General features: G+C 34.4%; 1 protein-coding gene across 1 annotated transcript in view; it reads right to left on the bottom strand.

Annotated features, from left to right (window-relative positions):
* LOC126762311 (synaptotagmin-5) overlaps positions 1–23,441 on the bottom strand; it is a 163,469-nt gene that overhangs the window by 99,897 nt on the left and 40,131 nt on the right. Inside the window, exon 2 of the mRNA XM_050479002.1 lies at positions 17,999–18,400. Within this exon, the coding sequence (XP_050334959.1) occupies positions 17,999–18,172 (174 nt within the window). The 5' untranslated portion in view covers positions 18,173–18,400. The remainder of the gene's footprint in view (positions 1–17,998; positions 18,401–23,441) is intronic.

The raw sequence follows: 23,441 nt of genomic DNA on the forward strand, positions 1-23,441 counted from the left end.
CGCAAACACAATTATATGGGACCCATTTGTTTATATTTCGGTTTTGATGTTTTTTGCATTCAAGTATTATTTTCGGTGCTTAAGAATGTACAGACTCATTTTTATTGTGGTCAATTTGAGGTTTCGACACTTTTTTTTAAGTTTGTGAAAAGTGTTGGGTAAATAAAAATAATTTGAGCATTTTGGTAGGCTACTATAATAAATGATTACCACACCCACAGTTTGCCAAGTTATATAGTTCAAAGAACAATCTTTTTTGATTTCATTATATACAACACATGGCTTATATAGGTCGCTACTTATACAGACTTACAACCCTTTAAATGCTCTTGACTCAAAGTGATTTTTTGACATTTTTTTAAACGCACTTACAAATGATCCTATTCATGTTCTATGGGATCTATAAAATATAAATTCCTCTGCCATTTTTACAACAAAAAATGTATTAATCTAAATTAAAATCTTTATTGAAAATTTTTCAACAATATTTGTATACATTAGAACCTCAATGAACTTATATTCACAAAATATTAAACCTCCTCTATATGAAATCGAAAGGAATTACGCTAGTCGATAGAAAATATCAATTTATGAAATACTCGAATACACGAATATTTTGATCCCTATAAAATTACATATGTAAAATGTTTCGAAGTAGAGTTAACTCAAACAGCAAATCATAGAAATATTCTGAGCGGCAGAGATTGATGGTAAATACTCAAGACTAAACCTTATGTATGTTATATTAAATATAACAGTGTTTTTAGGCCTGTGAACACTTATTCTATGCCGCTTACGCGATTATAGCCGAGTTAACAACAGCGCGTCAGTCGTTTCTTCTTTTTGCAATGTGGCCCCAATTTGAAATTCCAAGAGAAGACAGGTCCTTCTCCACCTGGTCTTTCCAACGGAGTGGAAGTGCTTCCCCCGGCGGGTACTGCGTCGCATACTTTTAGAGCTGGAGTGTTTTTGTCCATTCGGATGACATGACTTAGCCAGCATAACCGCTGTCTTTGCAACTAGTGTTGCAATCTGGAAATTCACAATTTTATCGTTAAGTTTGACATTTTTGATTACATGCATGCTCAAAATGTTTTTACATACGAGCGCCATTTGTGTTGTATACAGTAACTTAAAATATTCTTCTCGACCAAAAATTGAATTTAACTGCGAACATTTTCATGCGATTATTTGTTACAACTTTCAAAATCAATTTTTGACGTTGAAGCGCCATCAGTAGACCACCTTATGACCAAAATTGTTAAAGTTATTGAAGTCACCAGATATCGAATAAGTGAATCCAAGTTCCAATTGCGAACTTTTTAAAGAGAATATTTTGGTTTCACCCGAACTCAGCACTTCCATATTTGTTTAATATGAAATTATGTCAACACCTGAAGGTAGTTTTCTTGCGTTGATGCTAGCAAGGAGCGAGAGTTTAAAATGTTCGGTTATTCCCGAACTTACTCCTTCCTTACTTGTTAAGGAAATACGCTCGAAGAACAAGTCAATATAACAATGGATGCTTACTCCATGAGTGTTTTGTTAATGTTTTACAAAAAAAGCAAACCGTCGCCATTAAAGAGTAAAAACATGTTGTAAAGAATTTTGTCATCAATTTCTCTGTGTGCAGTGTGAAAGTCGACTTGGAGGTATCGCTGCAGTATTTCACTTGTAATATTTGTTTTTGTGCATCAAAACTATTAAGTATATACTAAGTCCTGCCATAAGTTCTGTTACAAGTTCAGGCCGGTATAAAAATTAAACTACAATTGCGATGTACAAAATTTTATTCGAACTGGTCACCCTTTGCTTCCACACAAGTTCTCAAACTATTCGGCCATTGATCTCTTCTAATCTAAAAAAACGTTTTTACAAATATTATTGGGATGATATGCATTCGTTTAAGCCAAGCAAGCCTACTCCCCCTTAAATTTTCAGAGTTCTATCAGGCGAAGATATTGGTATGAATAAATGGATTTTTCATTCATTCATTGATTAATTTTTGACATAATTGGACTGATTTCATCCCTGCTCGAATACCGAATCACATTATACTAAGGACAACATAAATTCATACGTTTCACTGAGATATTCATTACATTGACGATATACATACATACGATATAAAGTTAACTGGAACGACGGCGGACCTCGTATTCGGTATTTAGATGTAGCGGCCTTTAAGGTTTTTAGAATTCTAGTTGCCACCAGTTGCTTTAAGCTTATATTTTCTATTTTCAAGTTTGTTATGCTGATAGCGCTAAGCATAGAAAAGAAAACAGAAAATGGCGCTGATTATATGATCTGAATATTCATCGACACACTATTGTATATATGATTATACATTTTGAGACTTCCTACCCCCGTTCAGCATCACTTGAACTTACCCTGCACGTATTAAATACCACTAAATGATGAAGGGCAGCATATGCAACTTGAATTCGGATGTATGTACATATCTGCGAGCACAACCACAAACATAGAGTAAGTAGTGATGAATATTACATTGTATCTCAACGGCAAACAGATAGAAATCACATACATTCCCATTGTGGGGCTATAAAATGATAATCAGAGGCCTAGTGCGATGGCCGGACCAACTGGTTGAAGTGCAGGGAAGCGCGCAATTTTAATTTAATTGTGAACTGATCGGCCATAAAACATGAACAAATGATACTGTAGCGAAAGCGGCGCTCGCGGCTGAGATCAAATGCAGCAACCCCTAGGGGGAGGGTAGCAACTCGTTCACAATGAATACGAAACAGCGGAAGGATGTAAGGAAAAGGAAGGGCTTGTAGCCCTCTTAGCCCGTTCGTTCTTCCCCGAGATTCCATATTTGCTTGTGGCTTACCTTGTCGCCACTGCATGGCCTTTGCTACTGTTCATCGTTTCGTTGTTGTTGTTTTATTTTTAAGTATGTTGTTTCTACTTATGTTTGGTCGAGTTTGCTTTGTTGCTGTAGTAGTCATTTATTGACATTAATTGGCAATGACATTTGCATTTGACTGATTACCATTGTTGTGCCTACTGTTTGTTGCCATAGTTTGTTTGCATTGTTGTTGCTGCTTTAGCGTCGAAGTGATTTATTTGTACAAGCGCGTGTGTATGTGCGTAAATATATGAGAGTAGATACTATATACACATATATATAATCTGTTTGTATGTTTGTATGCAATACACAGTAAGCTGCCATTGTTGCGCATTAAAAGAATTTAATTTATACTTTTCGGTTTTGAAGTCGCTTTTTACACACATACACATACCCACGTCTACATGTATATTTTTCTTCCCTTGTTTGAGTTATTTGCCGCTTGGTTATTTTAAATCTTTGCAGCGTGTGTTATTTGCCTATTATTTATGCATTTGTTACTTTTCTATGAATAATAATAACAGGACTTCTGCAGTTGTGCTTCAAACCTCTTGTTGCCTCTTAATTAATAATTATAGACTTGTATGAACATAAATGAGAATAAAAAGTCATATTGACGTTTAAGTGGTTTTCAATATAGTTCGTTGGCGTAAGCATTAGAGAGGAAATAGTATAAATATTACAACGGGAAAGACATTAATAATATGTAAATACATACATACAATCTTTCTTATTTACTATTACTTGGTCTGCTTAAACATATTTTCACTTTTTTAAATTCTACTTTTTACTAAAATGAGTTTCAGATGCTTTTATCTGTCTAAGATCAACAAATCACTTAGGTCCAACACGTCCTATTCCTAATAACTTTAGCTACATGTTTAGTCATGGATTCAAACAAAACCTTTTATTTCTTTTGACGCTATGACATCACTCGAACATTTACCATAGTTGTTGAATCTGTTTCACATTCACAGCTTCTTATAACTAGAATAACAGCTATCTAACAGCAAATTTTGTTATAGTCACCCACACCAATAAATATAACAAATGCTTTTATTGTAGTATTTTCGACAAGAGTGGAATAAATACATTCATTCACTCAAGATATTTTGCATATCACGACTAAGTATTTTTTTCAAATATCTTGGCAAAAACTTGTATTTATAGTTCCACGACTTTGAAAGTGGTTAGGGATGCGCGTCTGTTCAATTAGTCGCTGGTGAAGTGGTTTTTTAATTTTTTGGATAACTAAGCAACAAATTAATATAAAAATGTGTAATTTGGTACAATGAATCACATTAACAAGGGGTACTTATGACTTGTTTGGAATTTTCGAACTTCCGGCTGACTTTATTCCGCATGTACCGGCAAATATATGAGAATTTTAAAGTTGAGTGAACGAATTTTTTCTAAAAATAGTGTATCATGCTCCTAAAATGGATAAAATCGGGTGAAAGCTTGCCCTAGCCGGTCAACATGTACGATATCTCAGCAAAATGTTGGATATATTAAAGTTTACTGCCGAAAATATGAGAAATTATTTTACGAATTATCCCGACACCCAGACAATACATATTAGGTTGTCAAAAAAGTTTTGCGGTATTTTCGCTAGTTGGCGCTGAAAGCTTGTAGTTCTAGTTTTATTCGTCGCATCAGGTCATGCTATACCTTTTTGGAAAGTTCATTTCACGCGCTAACACGTGTTTGATTGATTGACGTTTCTTTTAAGTCGTTCGTGAGTTATAGCGTCGCAAACATGGAGCAAAATAAAGAGAAAATACGCCATATTTTACAGTACTACTTCGATAAAGGCAAAAATGCATCTCGGCCGCCAATAAAATTTGTGCAGTTTATGGACCCGATACAGTTTCCATTTCCACCGCACAACGATGGTTTCAACGTTTTCGTTCTGGTGTATACTATGCGCCACGCCCCGGAGGCCTTATTCGAAAATTGCGATAAAATCGCTGATTTGGTCGAAAGAGACCGGCATAGTAGCAGCAGTAGCATCGGTCAAGAGCTGGGCATGAGTCATCAAAAATTCATTTCAATTTCAATAAAAAAAAAAAAATTCAATAAAAACACCGCAAGACTTTTTTGACAACCCATTATACTGATTTTCGTTATTCTAACAAACCTTATGCCGAATTTGTCGGTCAGTGCATGAGTTATATAAGTATAGTAAATTTATATATAGCATTGCTTAGATTTTTCTCTCCCATTTCTACTGAGACAACTCATATATTGAACCGATATATTCAGCATAAAGTCACCTAGAGTTGGAAAACTTTATATTAGGTATATGCTCAGGGAAGTGTTGACTCGACTCAACCAATTTATGATATACATAATTACTATTATTAGGAGAGGATTATGTCTGAATTTCAAATGTATATCTCACACATTGACCGATATTTTCGGTCAAAAGTATACTATAGATACTGGAGTCCACTTATTCGGTACCCAGGGGATTGAATGATTTGGTTTGGTTGGATTTGGACAATTTTTAGTCATAAGGGGCATACCTAAAACCGAAAAATTGTATTCCGTTACAATAATTACTTCTTGATTTGTGTACTGGAATGTGAAAGAATTAAGTGGAATTTGAAATTGGGTTATTGGAAAGTAGGCGTGGCTTTAGTCTGATTTCGCACATTTTCACACTACTGCACCCGCCACGATATCAAAATCGTGCTTGGCGACTTTAACGTCAAGGTGGGCAAAGAAGGTATCTTTGGCACTACGGTCGGTAAATTCAGCCTCCACGATGAAACATCCCCAAATGGGTTGAAGCTGATCGACTTCGCCGGGGCCCGAAATATGGTTATCCGTAGTACTAGATTGCAGCATAAGAAAATTCATCAATCCACACACGCTGCAAACCGAAACCATTACTTTTCGGAAGACGGCAAAACAACAGCTGGCCGAACGATTTTCTACTCGAGAGAACCTGCTCTCTATCGTCACAACTCGGTATAAGGGATCGACGGCATTTCAACTCCTTACGTACAGCTGAAGAGGGTTGACTTTTCGGGAAGCGAGACGCATTTGCAGGCAGAAACAGAAAGAGACCGAAATGCGTGAGTATGAAGAGCTTGATAAGCTCGCCGACAGGAGTTATGCTAGAAAATTCTATGAAAAAATGCGGCGGCTAACAGAAGGTTTCAAGACCGGAGCATACTCTTGTAGAACCCCCAAAGGTGATCTGGTGACCGATGCCCAGAGCATACTTAAATTATGGAGGGAACACTTCTCCAGCCTGCTCAATGGCAGTGGACGCACAACGCCAGGAGAAGGCGCACCCGATTCCCCAATCGATGACGATGGAGCAGACGTTCCATTGCCCGACCATGAAGAAGTTTGAATAGCAATTACCCGTCTGAAGAACAACAAAGCAACGGGGGCCGATGGATTGCCGGTCGAGCTATTCAAACACGGCGGCAAAGAACTGATAAGGAGCATGTATCAGCTTCTTTGTAAAATATGGTCGGACGAAAGCATGCCCAATGATTGGAATTTAAGTGTGCGCTGCCCAATCCACAAAAAAGAAGACCCCACAATCTGCGCCAACTACCGTGAGATTAGCCTCCTCAACATCGCGTATAAGGTTCTATCGAGCGTATTGTGTGAAAGATTAAAGCCCATCGTCAACAAACTAATTGGACCTTATCAGTGTGTCTTTAGACCTGGAAAATCGACACACACCACCTCTTCGTCGATTTCAAAGCTGCTTTCGACAGCACGAAAAGGAGCTGCCTTTATGCCGCGATGTCTGAATTTGGTATCCCCGTAAAACTAATACGGCTGTGTAAACTGACGTTGAGTAACACCAAAAGCTCCGTCAGGATCGGGAAGGACCTCTCCGAGCCGTTCGATACCAAACGAGGTTTCAGACAAGGCGATTCCCTATCGTGCGACTTTTTCAACCTGCTTTTGGAGAAAATAGTTCGAACCGCAGAACTAAATAGAGAAGGTACCATCTTCTATAAGAGTGTACAGCTGTTGGCGTATGCCGATGATATTGATATCATCGGCCTCAACACCCGCGCCGTTAATTCTGCTTTCTCCAGGCTGGACAAGGAAACTGGAAATCCAACGCAGGGTAACTTTTGCCAAAAGGTGCTACTACGGACTGAGTAGGCAATTGAGAAGTAAAGTCCTCTCTCGACGAACAAAAACCAAACTCTATAAGTCACTTAAAAAAATCAAAAAAATATTAATTATTATTTCATTTTTGCGTTTTTGGTTCAAACAAAATTTCTTCCGTACCTAACATTAAACTTATTGTAGGACACGTTCCTGGTTTTAGCGTCAATCGACGTTATAGTGTTTTAATTATAATTATTTAATTTTCGCGTTAAAAAAAATTAAACATTTTTGACTTAAAATATATTCAAGTCTGCGAAATTTTTAAATATCAATTTTTGTCATACTTATTCATATCACAATTGCCCATCGCACACTTCATCGTCGTTTCATATTTTTGAACGCGATTTTTGTACAAAAATGCCTACTTCTAACACTTTTGAAATGTTTAAAAACGATTTTGACTTATTTTGAAATGACATCATCCATTAGAGTAGCTATGTATACCAGTGTTCATTAAAATAGTATCGCAATAGAAGTAGTTTTTTTAGTCAAAAAATAAAAAAACTGTTAGATTTTTTAAATTTTTCTAGTTTCTGATATTTTTGCATACTTTTTTAGCTGTTCACTGAAATATAAATTTTTGATTTCCTTTCACGAAAAGTTAAAAAAAAATCATACATTTTTGAACCGTGACGCATAGTGTGCTTCAATAAAAACAATTATTTTGCATCCTTTAAGGAAATGAAACCGGAACTGAAGTTTGGGATCAGCGCCGTAAACATTTGACGACGACAGTTGAAAGAAAATTTTAATGCGCAAAGCTCACGAAAGGTGCGCTTACTAAGCAAATGGCATATCAAATCACAATAAAAGTAGTTTCAACTGACCAAATATTCAAATGGCGTAATATCCTTTGAACAAATTAGTATAAATTGGTCTTTTTTGCTGGAACAGGTACAGGTCAAGACAACATGTCCCTAGACTCCAACCATAGAGTATCTTGCAAAATATGTATAGGGAGAGAATAGGGCTGTAAACAAAATGTAGTGCATATATACCTGGGATAATGGGATGCCCAACTTATTCCAGTATAAGAGCGCCTCAAAATAAGGGTTTTTATAACATTTTCCATTGTGGCCAGAACGAATAAAATAAGAATTTTTGGGCATTTAAATTAAAACACCCAACGTTTATTACAATTGCAAATTATTATATGTATATTGGACTTTTAATATATAGCGAAACTACTTAAATTCTTTTTTATGATTTTATGGTATATTAAAACAGTTGACTTTTGATCTTTCAATACTTAATAAGGTGAATTAAGCCTGTTAGTTCTTAATTAATAAATGTTTTTAATCATTTGTAATGGAATATGGAAATGCATAGTAGAACATCAAATTGCAAAACGTTTCATGAAATATATTTAAATTTCGCATTTTCTTTGATTTTCATTGTTTTACATTTTTTATTAGCGATCTTGAACGGCGGCAACAAATCCCTCCGTTCACATAGTATATTTTTGGTATAAAAAACGTCAAAACCTAACCAATTCAGTCAATTGTCAAAGTTCGGTGGGTGAGCGGTTCTCATATTTCCAGTGACAGGAGAGTTGGACATCTCTTTATCTCTGATATATACTACTGTGATCAAATTGAAAGGTGAAATTTTAATTTATACTTTGCGTATTTTTCGAATCGGTAAACTTTCACGCCAAAGTATTTGAGATCGTGTCGTTTTGTGAGACTCTTAAAGTGAAAAGTTCTTCGGTTTTTACTATGTACATATGTCTGAGTTTATTGAACATTGAAGTGCGATAATGCACCATCTCATACTGCATTGGTTAGTCGTGATCATTTCGCCACATTTTCAACTAATATCGTGCCACAACCACCGCATTCCCCTGATTTACCTTCGTGTAACTTCTGGCTATTCAGCAAATTCACATGACCACTCCGAGGAAACCGTTTTGACTCAATTGAGGATATAAAAACTGAATCGTGCTATGATGACTGGAAAATTCGTTGGCATAAGCGTATTGCAGCCGAAGGGGATTACTTTGAAGGAAAACTCACCTTTCAATTTGTTCACAGTAGCAACGCAGAACGGATTTCTCGATAAATTGCCTACCTTGGAACTCGCTGAGTTCGATCACGGGATTGTAAAGTAGAAGTCCTTATTTAATGGTTATAGAACATTTATCCAACAACTTAACGCTATATTACTCATTATCCGAGTTTACAATTTATTACTTACACCTTATTTGCTCTTTACACGGCAGTGCTCTGACTAGAACAGTACCTGCAGAATCGGCAGCCCTTATATAGTAGAGTTTAGTAAATTAAAAAAAAAACTTCGCCTCTTGAAAATTCTGTCAACAACGAATTTCGTTGTATCGTTGGTTCTGGCAATTTATCGCCGATTCTATCTTGTTTTCGCATCCGTGTTCGTCACAATAAATAACAAGTCAGGAAGGGCTAAGTTCGGGTGCAATGGAACATATTATTACTCTAGCAACTTGCAAGGATCAAAGCCGGGAAAATACTTTCAGGTGTTGGTAAAACTTGATATTAAATAAAAAATTTTAGCAAACGAATGTAACATTCATTGTTCAACGAAATCGGGAATGGATTACAATCAATTTTGGTATCTTATTAACAAATATTGATGGTCATAGACTCACTTAGTCTTATTACTATATTTTTTTCGATACAACGAAACTTATATTAAAATCATCCTTAATGAGCTTAGCTAAAAAAGCTAAATTTAATTAGTTCATAAATTTAGCTTGAAAACGTCAACCACAGGATGGCAATTCATTATATTAGACATATCAGGATCAGACCGAAGCCTATACCAATTTCATTCAAATCCAGCGGTAAACCGCATAAAGTCGTCGTGCTGTCTTCAGAGAAATAGCAGAGGATATTAGTATCCATAATGGATAGTCTCAAAACATTTTTGCTAATGTTTTGGATATTAAGCGTGTACTTTAAGGCTAAACTCTTACCAAAAGTCTTGAATCGTTTGCAAAAAACGATGACGAGTAGAGGTCGCAAAGAGATACTTGATAACGTGGTATCCTTACATATACTAATGACGAGATGTGGATTAATGAATGTGATGTCGAAACTGTCCAACAATCCAGCAAATGGCGCCACCAAACTCACATCTTAGCTGAGGCTTATAACAAGTCTATCGAAGTGCTTGTATTGACCCAGGAGCCTGTTTTGAAGGCGATATTAAATATTTGTATTAAATACGTATTAGCGCGGGTAATTTTATTAGTGGCGTGTATTTGTAAAACGGGAAATTTAGCATACATATGTATGTACATACAGGCATATTCGTATTTGCTACATCCGCTGTTGGTGCACAGTAAATGGCGCGTGGTGCTACAGTGCCACCAGCGGTATCAGCTGCTTTTGAAGGAAACATTGTAACGTCACCAACTATAAATTCATAAGTACACACATATCTGGAATCTTTTGAATTGAAATCAATGAATCTACAATAAAACAACCTTTAAGCAATTACACAATATTTCAATTTTTCTCCCCTCGTTATTGTTATTCTTCCAAGCACCAACAATCCGTACTATTGTCGAATCCCTTCCATTGGTCCTTTGCTTTTGGTTTGTTGACAAATTTTCATCTTCGTTATTATGTTAAGGGCACTCATGGTTGCAAATGTAAGTACATACAAACTTATATAGCATTGTTCATATGTATAGCGTGTATACATACATCTAGGTACTTAATTTATAGCATTTAATAGGTGGACAAATGTTGACATTCATTAAGTCTATTAAACTCGTGCGCTGACAGCGAGTGGTTGTTGATGATTATTGGTTGGCATTCGACTTTTAATAAATGTTTGAATGTGCTATAGTCATGAATTTGTACATTTCGTATTTAAGTGTTTAAGTCCATTAGTATGTAAGAAGAGAAGTGCATGTGCTTTCAGTTGAATTTCGCATGTGACAAAAACCAACTCTTGGACATGTAATTTGCTGGTAGGCTGAAAAGTTTCTATCGCTTCTGTGAAAGACCACTGGAAGACTGGTAAATGTTGCTGATACCAGAAAATACTTTGATGATTATTGGCAGGGCACCACGCTAGGCAAACTAGCCATTCGTAAGAGCTTTGTTAAGTTATTTTCGATCATATGAGCTACGAGCTGTGAATCCAGTGGATATCTAAAAGAAGCTGTCACGGAGGAAAACATCTATAAAGTTCAACAAATGTCTTTGTGAAAGTGTAGTTAATCTTAATAGATGACAACGTAATCATCATATAAATATTGTTCAAGAATATTTTGGTTTGAGAAATCCAAGATCAATGAGAAGTTTGTCAAAATTGCACTATTTTTAATTCGAATTCCTTCCGGTCCAACATATTGTCCGCATCTAGTTCCTCGCGTCTTTTTTCTGTTGTTATACACCAGGAAAATCTTTTCTTGAAAAAACAGCAACAATGCAAACTAATCGCCAAGACGGAGACCTACTAGGAAGGAAAATATCAATAACACCACAGTAGAGGTATCAAAAGGATGAAAAATTGGTATAAACGGTGATTTGTCTTCGATGACAAATGTTAACAAGAAGTAACAAATGTCAGAGGTCAATAACCAAAGCAAATAACCCAGTATTTACATACTTATAATTACAAAAACATTTTTTTTTCACAAAACTAAATATTTTTAATAATAGGTATCCTTTGTTCTTTGTTATACTATTACGAATAAATATACAAATTTCATAATGATCGGACAAGTTGTTTCGGTGTGAAAACGTAACAAACAAACTTTCATTCACATTTATAATATTAGTATGGATTCATTTCTACACAATTTCATTCATATATGTATAATGTTATAATCAGATAAAATATGATTTTGTATGTAAAGTCTTTTTCAATAAAGTTGACTTTTCTTTAATTTTCTAACTTAGCGCTAAGAATTTTTTTAGCACAATTTACAAAAATATTTCAAATTATTTTTCTTTCTTTGTGAGTGCCCGTAAATGTTCGGAAAGCGGCTTTTATTTGTCGGAGATTAATTACTAAAAATAAACCTGCAAAATGTGGTGGCAATTACGAAAATCAGCTCACTGCAGGATACTCGCAACTTGCTGCTTCTGCATTTATCAGTTTTTCTTTGAATGAATGGAGAGTTGTTTTTTGCAATATTAAAATAATATTTAATTTTTTTTTACTTTACCAGTAAAGTTATAGAGATGAAATGGCAATGACGTGTGATTTGATGAAAGAAATGTACATACTTCTAAAGACAACAGTGAAAGAGTGAAGACACAGGATCGCATTTAAATTGTAAAACGTATTAAGGGGGGAGCCTGCTTTAGAGGCTTAAAAAATTCGATTTTGCTGAGGAGATTTTTGGGAGGGAAAGAAATAATTGATTAAAGCGAAATTTCTAGGGCTTAAAGTTATATGTTTGAACATCATTCATAAATTAGTTGGATACGAAATCTTTGATATTCTGCCTATGGGAAGCAATTGCCCGATGCATCTCGCATGTGCATTTGTCGGACGGCGGGAAGGATGCGGGTCGCAATTTCTGTCGGAAACAAAAAATTCAAAAATATTCATATTTATTAATAATTTATCTTCTAGTTAAACTAAAAACATTCCAAAAAAATTGTAAAATTTTACAATTTCTTTATAAATTGAAAAAAAGTAGTTTTTGACCAAAAAAATTTAACTTTATGTTGTTTAAAAATATGTTCAAACACGATTTTTCTTAGTTTTTTTAGTTTAAATAGAAGATAATTGAATGCCAAAGATAGTAAACCTTGCCCCAATTTCATACGACGTTTAGTTTTTCTTCTATCCTGCCCGCCAATTAAGAAAAATCGTAAAAATTAAAAACCGAGAAATCGCGCGTCAAAGTTTTCGCTTTCTCCCCAATTGCTCATATATCTGCTAGACGCTCGGTCACTATTTCCCTTCTAGCTTCGACAATATTTCGAATTCCCATTTATAACTTTGGGCACCAATTCTTAGATTATTTTTAAAGAGATTTAACCAAAAAAAAATCGATTTTTTTAAGCTTCTAAAGCAGGCTCCCCCCTGAAGGTGAAGAGAATGACTTCCGTAGGATGAACAGCGTAAAATGATCGCGCAAATACTCACAGCAGCACATTTATTTAAACTGATTTACAATATTATTCCATTTTTTTTATAATTTTAACTAATTTGTTTGATAATTTTATTTGATGAAAAATGCTGAATGTTCAACATTATTTTTATGGTGAAAAGGTTTTAAAAGTAGCTGTATTTAAAAAAGTAGATAGAGCTTAAACGAAAATGAATATTTATAAAATATATATTAAAGAATTTTTAGTGGCCATATATAAAATATATATGTATATATGTAGTTAATGAAGAATTTGCATACTTGCACACTTTTTGCAAAAGTAGTATAATAATAATTTCTGCATCTTTCTTGAGTTTGTTGTTTATAAAACTGCAAAAACTAAAATATTATGTTATTGCAAAGTTCAAACTATAGGAGAGCCTTTTCCGAATCAGATTGCAGGTCTAAAGTCATCGCCTAAATGTACGAGGCCGCCATTACTTTTTAATTCTCAGATAAGTTTAAGTTACAATTTTATACCATTTTTCGTGGTTCGCCGAAAGAAATTTTAATTATTTGATTTTTTTACCGCCTGGAATGGTGTCATCATATGAACATACACATATGTATGTATATGTTGGTGCGCATAATGTTTGGCAGATTTTCTGTGTACCCAGAAATTGTTTTATGTATATGAGTCTACATAGGACATAGTAATTTATCAAATATAATTAAAAAATATATATGGATCTATATATATGTACATATACCCATATATATGCGCAAAAGGCTAGCAAAATTAACTTATGTATGCAACAAGCAAAATTTCGGAAAGATTTGTATGCAGCGTATAACACATTTTGCCAAAATACCCCTATTTAGCGAAGATAGCAACCACTAATGTGTACAGTGCAATTAAAACTGTTACGAAAATATAATCAGAGAATGTTAATGAATTAATGAAAATATTTTTGAATATGAAAATTTAAAACATCACAAATAGGACAGAAAATCTTAAACATCATTTCAAATACATTACATATCATTGATGGCATTTTTGTTTTTATGTGTTTTTTAATATGAGCATACTAAATATCTTGAATAAATGGGAGTCTTCACAATTTTTATGCACTCCAAAATAAATTAAGTGCCAAAACTAAGCACTAAATAAAGGAACAAAGCTCTAATTTAATGCAGGCGATCACTGTAAGGATGGACACCTGTGGGCTTTCACCAAACATTCTGAAAAGACTTACTTTTAGACTTCTACACTGTGAAAATAGGTAAAATCAGATAATAAACACGACCATTCCCCATATAACGGTTATGTTGAAAACCACCGAAAGTGAGGCAACTCACTGAATAAATGCTCCAATCAGCATTGAATTACACAACCAAGTTGATCAGAAAAAGGCTTTATAACAATTGGACCACAAGCGTGGTAGTGCCCATCTTTAGGAAAAATCCTATATCTCAGGAACTACTAAACCAATTTCAATCAAAATCAAAATATTTGGTGTGTGAGGCAACACTGTATGTACATTAGGGTGTCCGCTATTTACCAAGTTGGCTATTTCCACATGGGTATCGTCAAAATCGTTTCTTTTTGACCTAAAAACAATTGTGGAAACAAAGAAAAATTTTTCTATGCCGTTTAACCCCGCCTAAATAAGGATACTTTTCCCATTTAATTAACATGGTATTTTTGCACTATTTAGCAAATAATTCTTATTTCGTACATTATACTCTTTAACTTACCAACAATGCTCAATTCTGCTTCTATTATGATCCCTTTAGACGGAGAAATCTTCATATTGGCGCAAAAAATTTGTTACATAACCTTTGGAAGAGTCAAAATTTATTTGTATTGATTATTCTAATTATTTTGCTTAAACTACTTACTAATTAATTTTTATTCTGAATTTCATTTAAAGTTTCTTATTTTTTGCTTCTGAAAGTCATACAGTGATTCTATGAAAGAATAATAGTTCAAATTGAAGTACGGTAATACTCGTATGGTTATTACCAACGCAAAATAAATAAAAGAACCAGATACATTGGATACGTGGCGCTCTAGCGGACGGTCATTAAAGTGAATAAAAAGCAACAAACTAATTTTTTACTTATTGTCTATTCTGGTTGTTGTGGTTCTTTTGACAACAATATTCCATTTTTAGATAGTAAACGATACAATTCTTAATTCACGTTATAATATTGAATTTTTAATTGTTAAGTTGATGTGACTAGAGCAATGAATAGAAAGTTATATAAAATTGATTTGGTATCCAGCTAAAAAGATATCTTTCTAACCTGGGCGAGAACCCAATCTATTGAAAATTAAGAACTTTCATCATGAGTTTAGAAAAAATAAAATAAAATTCATAAAAAATTGATTAATCAAGTTGACGAAACAAGTGATCGAAACATCCAAAATTTATTAGATACGGTTTTACTCCGCGACGATTACAAAGAGCTGCTTGAATTGTCCCGAATATTTCTTGGTACTGTCGAACATCAAAGTACTCATTTTTATAAACCTGGAGCTTTCCATCACGCTCGCTGGATGTCGAAAGCCATTTACTCATTAAAAATTTACGTTTTTCGAGATGCTTCTGAACTATCACCAGAAGAAGAAAAAAGTTTATTGGACGTTTGTTTATTCGTGGTATTTATATATGTGAGATTTTGGTATACTGCACCTCTTGCTACAGCGGCTCCGAACCAAGATTTGCAATTTTTAAAAGCAGTTTATGCTTATAGAACTATTGATAAGTGTTTATCTGAAGCTGTCTTGAAAAAAATTAAAAACCATTTATGGTAAAAACCATTTATGGTCATGTATGATTATAGAAAGTTTAAAATAAAAGATCTTACAGAAATTCAGAATAAAAATTAATTAGTAACAAAGTTATGTAAGCAAAATAATTAGAATAATCAATAGAAATAAATTTAGAAACACAAAGGTTATGTAATAAATTTTTGCGCCAATATGAAAATTTCTCGTCTAATGGATCATAATAGAAGCAGAATTGAGCATTGTTGGTAATAATTCTTAACAGTATAATGTACGAAATAAGGGTGAAATTTGCTAAATAGTGCAAAAATCCTATGTTAATTAAATGGGAAAAGTATCCTTATTTATATAGGCATTAGGAACCAATGATGGTATCGGAAAAAACTTTCTACGGTATTGTTTCCACAATTGTTTTTAGGTCAAAAAGAAACGATTTTGACGATACCCATGTGGAAATAGCCAACTTGGTAAATAGCGGACACCCTAATGTACACCGTGAAAATAGGTGAAAAAACCAAACTAACTTCCCATATAAAAAAAATTTAAATTATTTGGTTTTAATTATTAAACTGGGTCAACTAGTGCTCTCAAGGTATTTCCTCTTAGGTCCAAAAATTGTCAAAATCGAACCATACCTTGTATAAAATAGGGCTCTATATGATATAAAATTCCTAGATCCCTATACGTCACATAAACAAATTGATAACAATAAGAAATGAAATCGGGATTACCCAACCTTCGATTTGTTTGGACCAAGGGCTAAATTAAGATACCGCTAAATCTACAACAACCAAATTTATTTAGCCCAAATAATGCTTTATTACTTGTTGTTTTAATATTTATATAAACGATTATGAATGGTAGAACTGAACAGTGAGTTTCTACTATTGCATCATATGCCACTTGAAGGAGCATCTAAAAGTTTTACAAATTACATTATCTTATTGATTTTGCAGTACATATTTCATGAAACCGAAATAACGATTACTAAATTTACATTTATATTTGACAGCTGTCATTCGTATGTATAAAAATTAGCATGTACACCAACATGGTAAATGTAATAAGTTTTGATCTTTAGTCTTTACAAATAATTTCTCGAATAACCAGTTTAAAAGCTCTTTATTACTCATTCCGTTAGAATTTTGAGTTCTTTATTTTTTTAGTTTATTTGAAAAATCAAATTCACAGACGTATGTATCTGCAATTGACTGCACGTGATATCCCTAAATTTATTTTGCGTAAATATCAATCAAATGGAATTATTGAGCCATTCTGATTAAGCATCTTTGTAATTGGGCGGAGCTAAGAATGCTTCTGCAACTGACATAAATGAGTTTATTTTTATTTTCTGTGCATATGACAAATGTAATCACGTGCATACTTACAAAGGTATGTATGATTATGTAGGAATGCATACGTATATAATGAGTATATTGACGGAATTTGTTGAAACTGTTCACGGTTGTGTTATATATTTTGCTTGCTGACTAGTTATTTTGAGGACCAAAATTAAACCAAATTAGTAGTTTTGATGATCACATTATAATTAAAAATGAACACTGTGAATTAAGTGATTTAAGTAATTTTTTCACATTAGCAGAACTAAAAGTATTGGTTAAAGTTTTTATTGTAGGCTATTATACCCTGGATAGGTTATATTAATTTGCCTCGATGTTATAGAAAGAAACGTCGGAAACCCTATAAAATATATACATATACATGTAAATAGTAGTAGTGTTTTCATTTGACGAGAAATCTTCACGAAATTTGGCATGGATTATTGCCTCTCTGAAAGAAAAGTAAATTTTCAGGTCAAGTAACTACAGCATATATGTAGGTAACATACAAACTGAACGATCCAAATCAAGTTCTTGGAAGGAATTTTTTGTATTTATTAAGTGTAACCAAAGTTAACGTTTTTTTTTGTTTTTACTTATACAATATTACAAACAAATCTAAACATGTGTATTAATGAATTCAACTCCCAGCAGAGCGCCAAAGGAACACGTGTCGAGCACACTTGTTGCTAATATTTTTTCCCTTCATTCAGCAATAGTTGTTGCATTCGCCAAATATACTCGTATCACATTTCGTACATTTTGCACATTTTTTCTGCTCCCACCCACCACGTTGTTCTTACCTTCAATTGGAGTTTTCGCATAATGCGCGTCTCTTCCCAACGATCCAGTTCGTCCCATTCCTTGCCGCGTTTACGCAACAAGTAGTAACGGTACATAACAATTGTGACCGCAAGCAACAGAGCCAGGCCGGTGCCCGTGGCGGCGCCTAAAACCGCCGAACTCACCATAACCATAGCCTAGTGTCGAAAGAGCAATGGTAACTGAAAAAGGTCCCTCAGGTTGGACGATAAAGGTGTCTGGTGGGTGGCTTTTTGGGGTTTTAGTCCTTTGGCGCAAAATTTTATTACACACACGCGACAACACACCAACAAGGGAGATTCGACGAAAGTCACTTTTTTATTTAATTTTTTGGCTATCCGGGCTGTTCATTTGTCGCTGCCAAAAAGTACTGTTGTCGTTAACTGTAAAGAAATAAAAAAGAGAAATTTCAGCGAAAACAGTTCACCCCACTTGTCGGGAAATAAAATACAATGTGCAGCCTTTAGGTTTGTAAAAATGAATTTACGACATAAATATTTACAAATTAATAATTTTATTGAGTTTAAATTAAAAGAAGTACAATATACAAATCTATGTTTGCAATCAGAGAAAGCGGTGTTTTGAAACATTTCGTAATTACAAGTTTCATTAAGTTACAGATAATGTTAGCATAGGTCATAATAAGCTTCAGGCTTAAATCTTTTAGTTTTGCTGTTGTTTTAGCGGCTTGACCGGTGGTAAAAATTTGACGTTCTACTCACGATTTTGTTATTTATATTTGAAAAAGTACAATTCGCGTTAAAAAATTGTGTGTTGAATTTGCACGTTTTGTCAATTTCCCAAACAGTCTTGAATTCGGATTTGCGGTTAAGTAGCCATATACATATGTACTTGCTAGAAAGTCAGCAACAATAATTATTTGAAGATTCTCAGCCTCGCCGAATACAGAGATCGGCGTTGCTTTTTTTGCAAACAGTTTCATACGGCATCTGTGAAAAATATTAACAGGGATACCCAACTCATTCCAGTGTGAGAGCGCCTCAAAATTTATACCCTGAACAGGGTATATTAAGTTTACCACGAAGTTTGTAACACCCAGAAGGAAGCGTCGGAGACCCTATAAAATATATATATGTATATATGATCAGTATGTTGAGCTGAGTCGATTTAAGCATGTTCGTCTGTCCGTCTGTATATACGAACTAGTCCCTCAGTTTTTAAGATATCGTTTTGAAATTTTGCAAATGTCATTTTCTCTTCAAGAAGCTGCTCATTTGTCGGAACTGCCGATATCGGACCACTATAACATATAGCAGCCATACAAGCTGAACGATCGGAATCAAGTTCTTGTAAGGAAAACTTTCACATTTGACAATGTATCTTTACCAAATTTGGCACAGGTTATTTTCTAAGGCAACAATGTAATCTCCGAAAAAATTGTTCAGATCGGATTACTATAGCATATAGCTTCCATACAAACTGGACACATAGTTACTAAAAGAAATGCACTTGTGAAGAGTATTTAGCTTCGGTGCAACCGAAGTTAACGTTTTTTCTTGTTTTTAATTTTCATTGTTGTAAATTTTTTATACTTAAGTAGTCTTGAACGATGTAACAAATCCCTCCGTTTAAATATTTTTTTGGTAAAATTTCAGTTTGGCAATTCCTCGCTTCCAATAGCTAAATGTTAAAACTTCGTGAACTTTGACAGTTCATCGAGTTCAGGAGGTTTTGACGTTTAGCAATTTCTCTCTCACTTCCAATGAGAGGTGAGTAGGGCATCTCTTTATCTCTGATATTAATTTTGTTGATCGTATATGTGTAAACCACGTAAATATGTTTTCAAACACTTTTAAAAATAAAGGCAATCAGCCCATCCCATTCTCCTCCCTCAATATATCCTTTATAATGAATTCCGACTTTTGACTTAACGTTAAGCTATTTATGTTGGTCAAAACGTATGATATTTTAATGAAATTTAGTGGAAAAGGTTTTTGTGCTTAGTATGAATGTAATTGGTCTAGACCTCGTTCCAAATTTAATTTATAGAGTTGAAGTGCAAAACGACAACCAAAAGATCTTAATTGATGAATAGACCAATAATATTATAAAATTTTACACATTTTCGCCATTAATCTAAAGTACATTCAATATTAAACGCTCAAGTAATTTTGCTAAGACATCTACGATATTGGCCGATGGGAGATAGATGCCGTTTTGACCCGATTTCATCTCCTTATGGCATTATGAGTTAACAGATGCTCTTTGAGTTTCTAAAGATACCTCACAAGTCATCAATAATAAAAACTAGTTTTATCCCGATACACGGTGCTTCATTTGCATACAGCAAAGGAGAAGAATCAGATGAAATTTAAAATTTATTTACATATTTCGTTTGTTTTCGCACTGGAATATAGGAAAGTCAAAGTGACGTTAAGTACCGAATTTTGTTGAAATCGGTCGAGTAGGTCCTGAATTATGGTTTTTTACCGAAATGTGGGCGGTGCCACGCCCATCATCTATTTTATTTAATATTATTGTTGGAAAGTTACAAAAATAAATAACCTTCCAGAAGCCAAATATTCAGCAAAATCATAATAATATATGTATTCTATATTAAGCAATCATCTATTTAATGTTTGTACTTTTTTAGAAAATATATGTTTGTCAAAAGAAAACCTGACCATTATTATTATATATCTATTATGCCCGATTTCATATTTAGTGTTTAAAATGTGTCAAATCGATCTGCGTTTTTTACCAGCTCCTATACTTACATATATGCCATGGCTCGAATCTTTGAAAAAAGAAACAATCAACTGAATGAATTATGAACACTTTATAATATTCCCAATATGTTCACAAAATGAGAAATTAGACTTTAACTGTCTTAAGAAAACCATTGATATTCCGATTGGTAATGAAGAAATTTTTAATTTTTAGAATTGTAGTGACCTTAATCACTGCCCAACCTATTTAAAGTTACAATTTCGGTTTTCATTAACATACAAGTATGTCATGTAAATACATATTTGCATAAAATTTAACAGTAAAATAAAGGAATGGTCACAGATATAAAATCGTTTAAATGAACTTCAACTTTTTCCTCGAAACAAAGCCACAACATATGCCTTTGGGAGTAAAACCACCCACGCAACACACGCTTTCTTCCTTGCCCTCTTTTAATAGCGGAATTGATACTGCTTGCACACATACCTATGTACTATATATACATATATGTATACAAGTTTACCTATGATTAGGGTGGACCAAACAACTAATAATTTTTGTTTAGACACCGTGAAAATATCGTCCGAAATATTCAGCCAAAATTTAATGTTATTCAAGGGATGTTTAATGTATTTAATCAAATTACAAGGTGCGTTCCAAAGAAAACAGAACTTTTTGAATCTAGCGCCCCCTGGTGACGCCATCTATATGTCGACTAGTGCGTTAGAATCTGCTATCTTTATCGATTGTCCAGTGAGAATTTCATGAAATTTCATTGATTAAAAGTGAAGTTCTTGCGTTTTAAGTGTCAGTATGTTTGTGATATCGGTGCCAAAATAAGCTTCGAACAAAGAGCGAACATTAAATTTTGTTTTAAAATTGGTTAAACTTTTACCGAAACGTTTCAATTGATGAAACAAGTTTATGGCGATGATTGCTTATCCCGTAGCAGAATGCACAAGCGGTTTCAACGTTTTCAAAGTGGTTGTGACGACATAAATGACGATAATCGTGTGGGCCAATCAAAGTCCGTGATTACCGGAAATTCCATCGAAACTACGTGAATTCATCAAAACTCAGCCGAAATCAACATTGAAATTCATGGAAATCGAATTGAGCATCTCCAAAACATCGATTTATCGTATTTTGATCGAACATTTGAGCTTACGAAAGGTGTGTGCACGGTTTGTTCCGCACAAATTGACTGATGAAACCATGATGATGACCAAAAGTTGCTCAGAATCCAACATTCGAAGAACATCATTAAAGAGGTCAAAAAGAACAAAAACTTCCTTTACAATATTGTGACCGGTGACAAAACGTGGTGTCTCCAATATGATCCCGAACCGAAACACCAGGGTGCTGAATGGAAGGCATCGGACGAGCCGAAACCCAAAAAATCGCGCATGGAGAAGTCAAAAGTGAAGACAATGCTGATTTCTTTTTATGATTCCAAGGGTATTGTCCACAAAGAATTTGTTCGACCTGGCCAAAACGTTAATGCGGTATTCTACCTGGGAGTTTTGTAGCGTTTGGTGCGCCGTATTCGACGTGTTCGGCCCGAATATCGCGAAGATGAAAGTAGGCGTTTGTTGCACGATAATGCGCCGTCTCATCGATCGACGCTTGTGACCGATTATTTGACCAAAAATCACATTTTATCATCCATTAACCACTCCCCGTATTCACCTGATATGGCACCGTGCGACTTCTTCCTTTTCGGAAAAATGCATTTTCCCATGAAAGGAAGGCGTTATGCAGACGTAGAGGTCATTCAAAAGACTTATACGGATATTACACCGGCATACTGGCGGCCATACCGGCCAACGAGCTAAAACACTCGTTCGATATGCTTTTGGACCGTGCAAAAAACTGTATTGAAGTAGATGGAGACTATTTTGAATAAAATAAATTGATTTTGCCGAAAAAAACATTTGATCTGTTTTTTTTTTAAGTCCTGTTTACTTTGGAATGCACCTTGTATTTTAAGGGCGACATCTTAAATATTTTTTGAGTTATATCAGATCTCCGACGGCACTAAAAAAGGCAATGAGTCCGGATTTCTCCGTGGATGAAACTTGGAAATAAATTCTTTGATGATCGGATCATTTGTCTTCGAGTAATCACTGCAGCAAATTATAACAAGCAAGAAAGGGCTAAATTCGGGTGGGATCGAACATTTTATACTCTTGCACCTTGCAGGAAACAAAGGCAGGGAAATACCTTACGATGTAAAGCGTCAACCAGAGTATCGGAATCTAAGCAATTTTATATACATACATACATATATACCATATAACTCATACAGTATATTGAAGTTGGGGTAGTATCGACCCGATTTTATCCATTAACTATTATCATGCCACATACTAAATAATGTTCCTTGGGTTTCATACAATCACCAATCATATGGAGCACAGTCAGCCGGATGTACGAAAATCTTATGGTTATATGGGGGCTGGGTCAAGTTTTTGCCCAATTGTATCTATTTTAGGCACAATGATACAGTGATATGAGTAAAATATGTTTTGTAATTTTCATTGATTTAACTCAAATATTGGCCCGATTCAACCCATTTTTGATATACAGAATTACTATTGGAAAGGATTCTGTCTGAATTTCAATTACATATCTCACACATTGACCGATATTTTCGGTCAAAAGTCAACTATATATACTGGGGTCCACATATTCGATGCCCCGGGGCTTGAATAATTTTGGTTGAATTTGGAT

Source organism: Bactrocera neohumeralis, chromosome 6 (assembly GCF_024586455.1).
Source record: "Bactrocera neohumeralis isolate Rockhampton chromosome 6, APGP_CSIRO_Bneo_wtdbg2-racon-allhic-juicebox.fasta_v2, whole genome shotgun sequence".
In the NCBI taxonomy this organism is placed as follows: Eukaryota; Metazoa; Arthropoda; class Insecta; order Diptera; family Tephritidae; genus Bactrocera; species Bactrocera neohumeralis.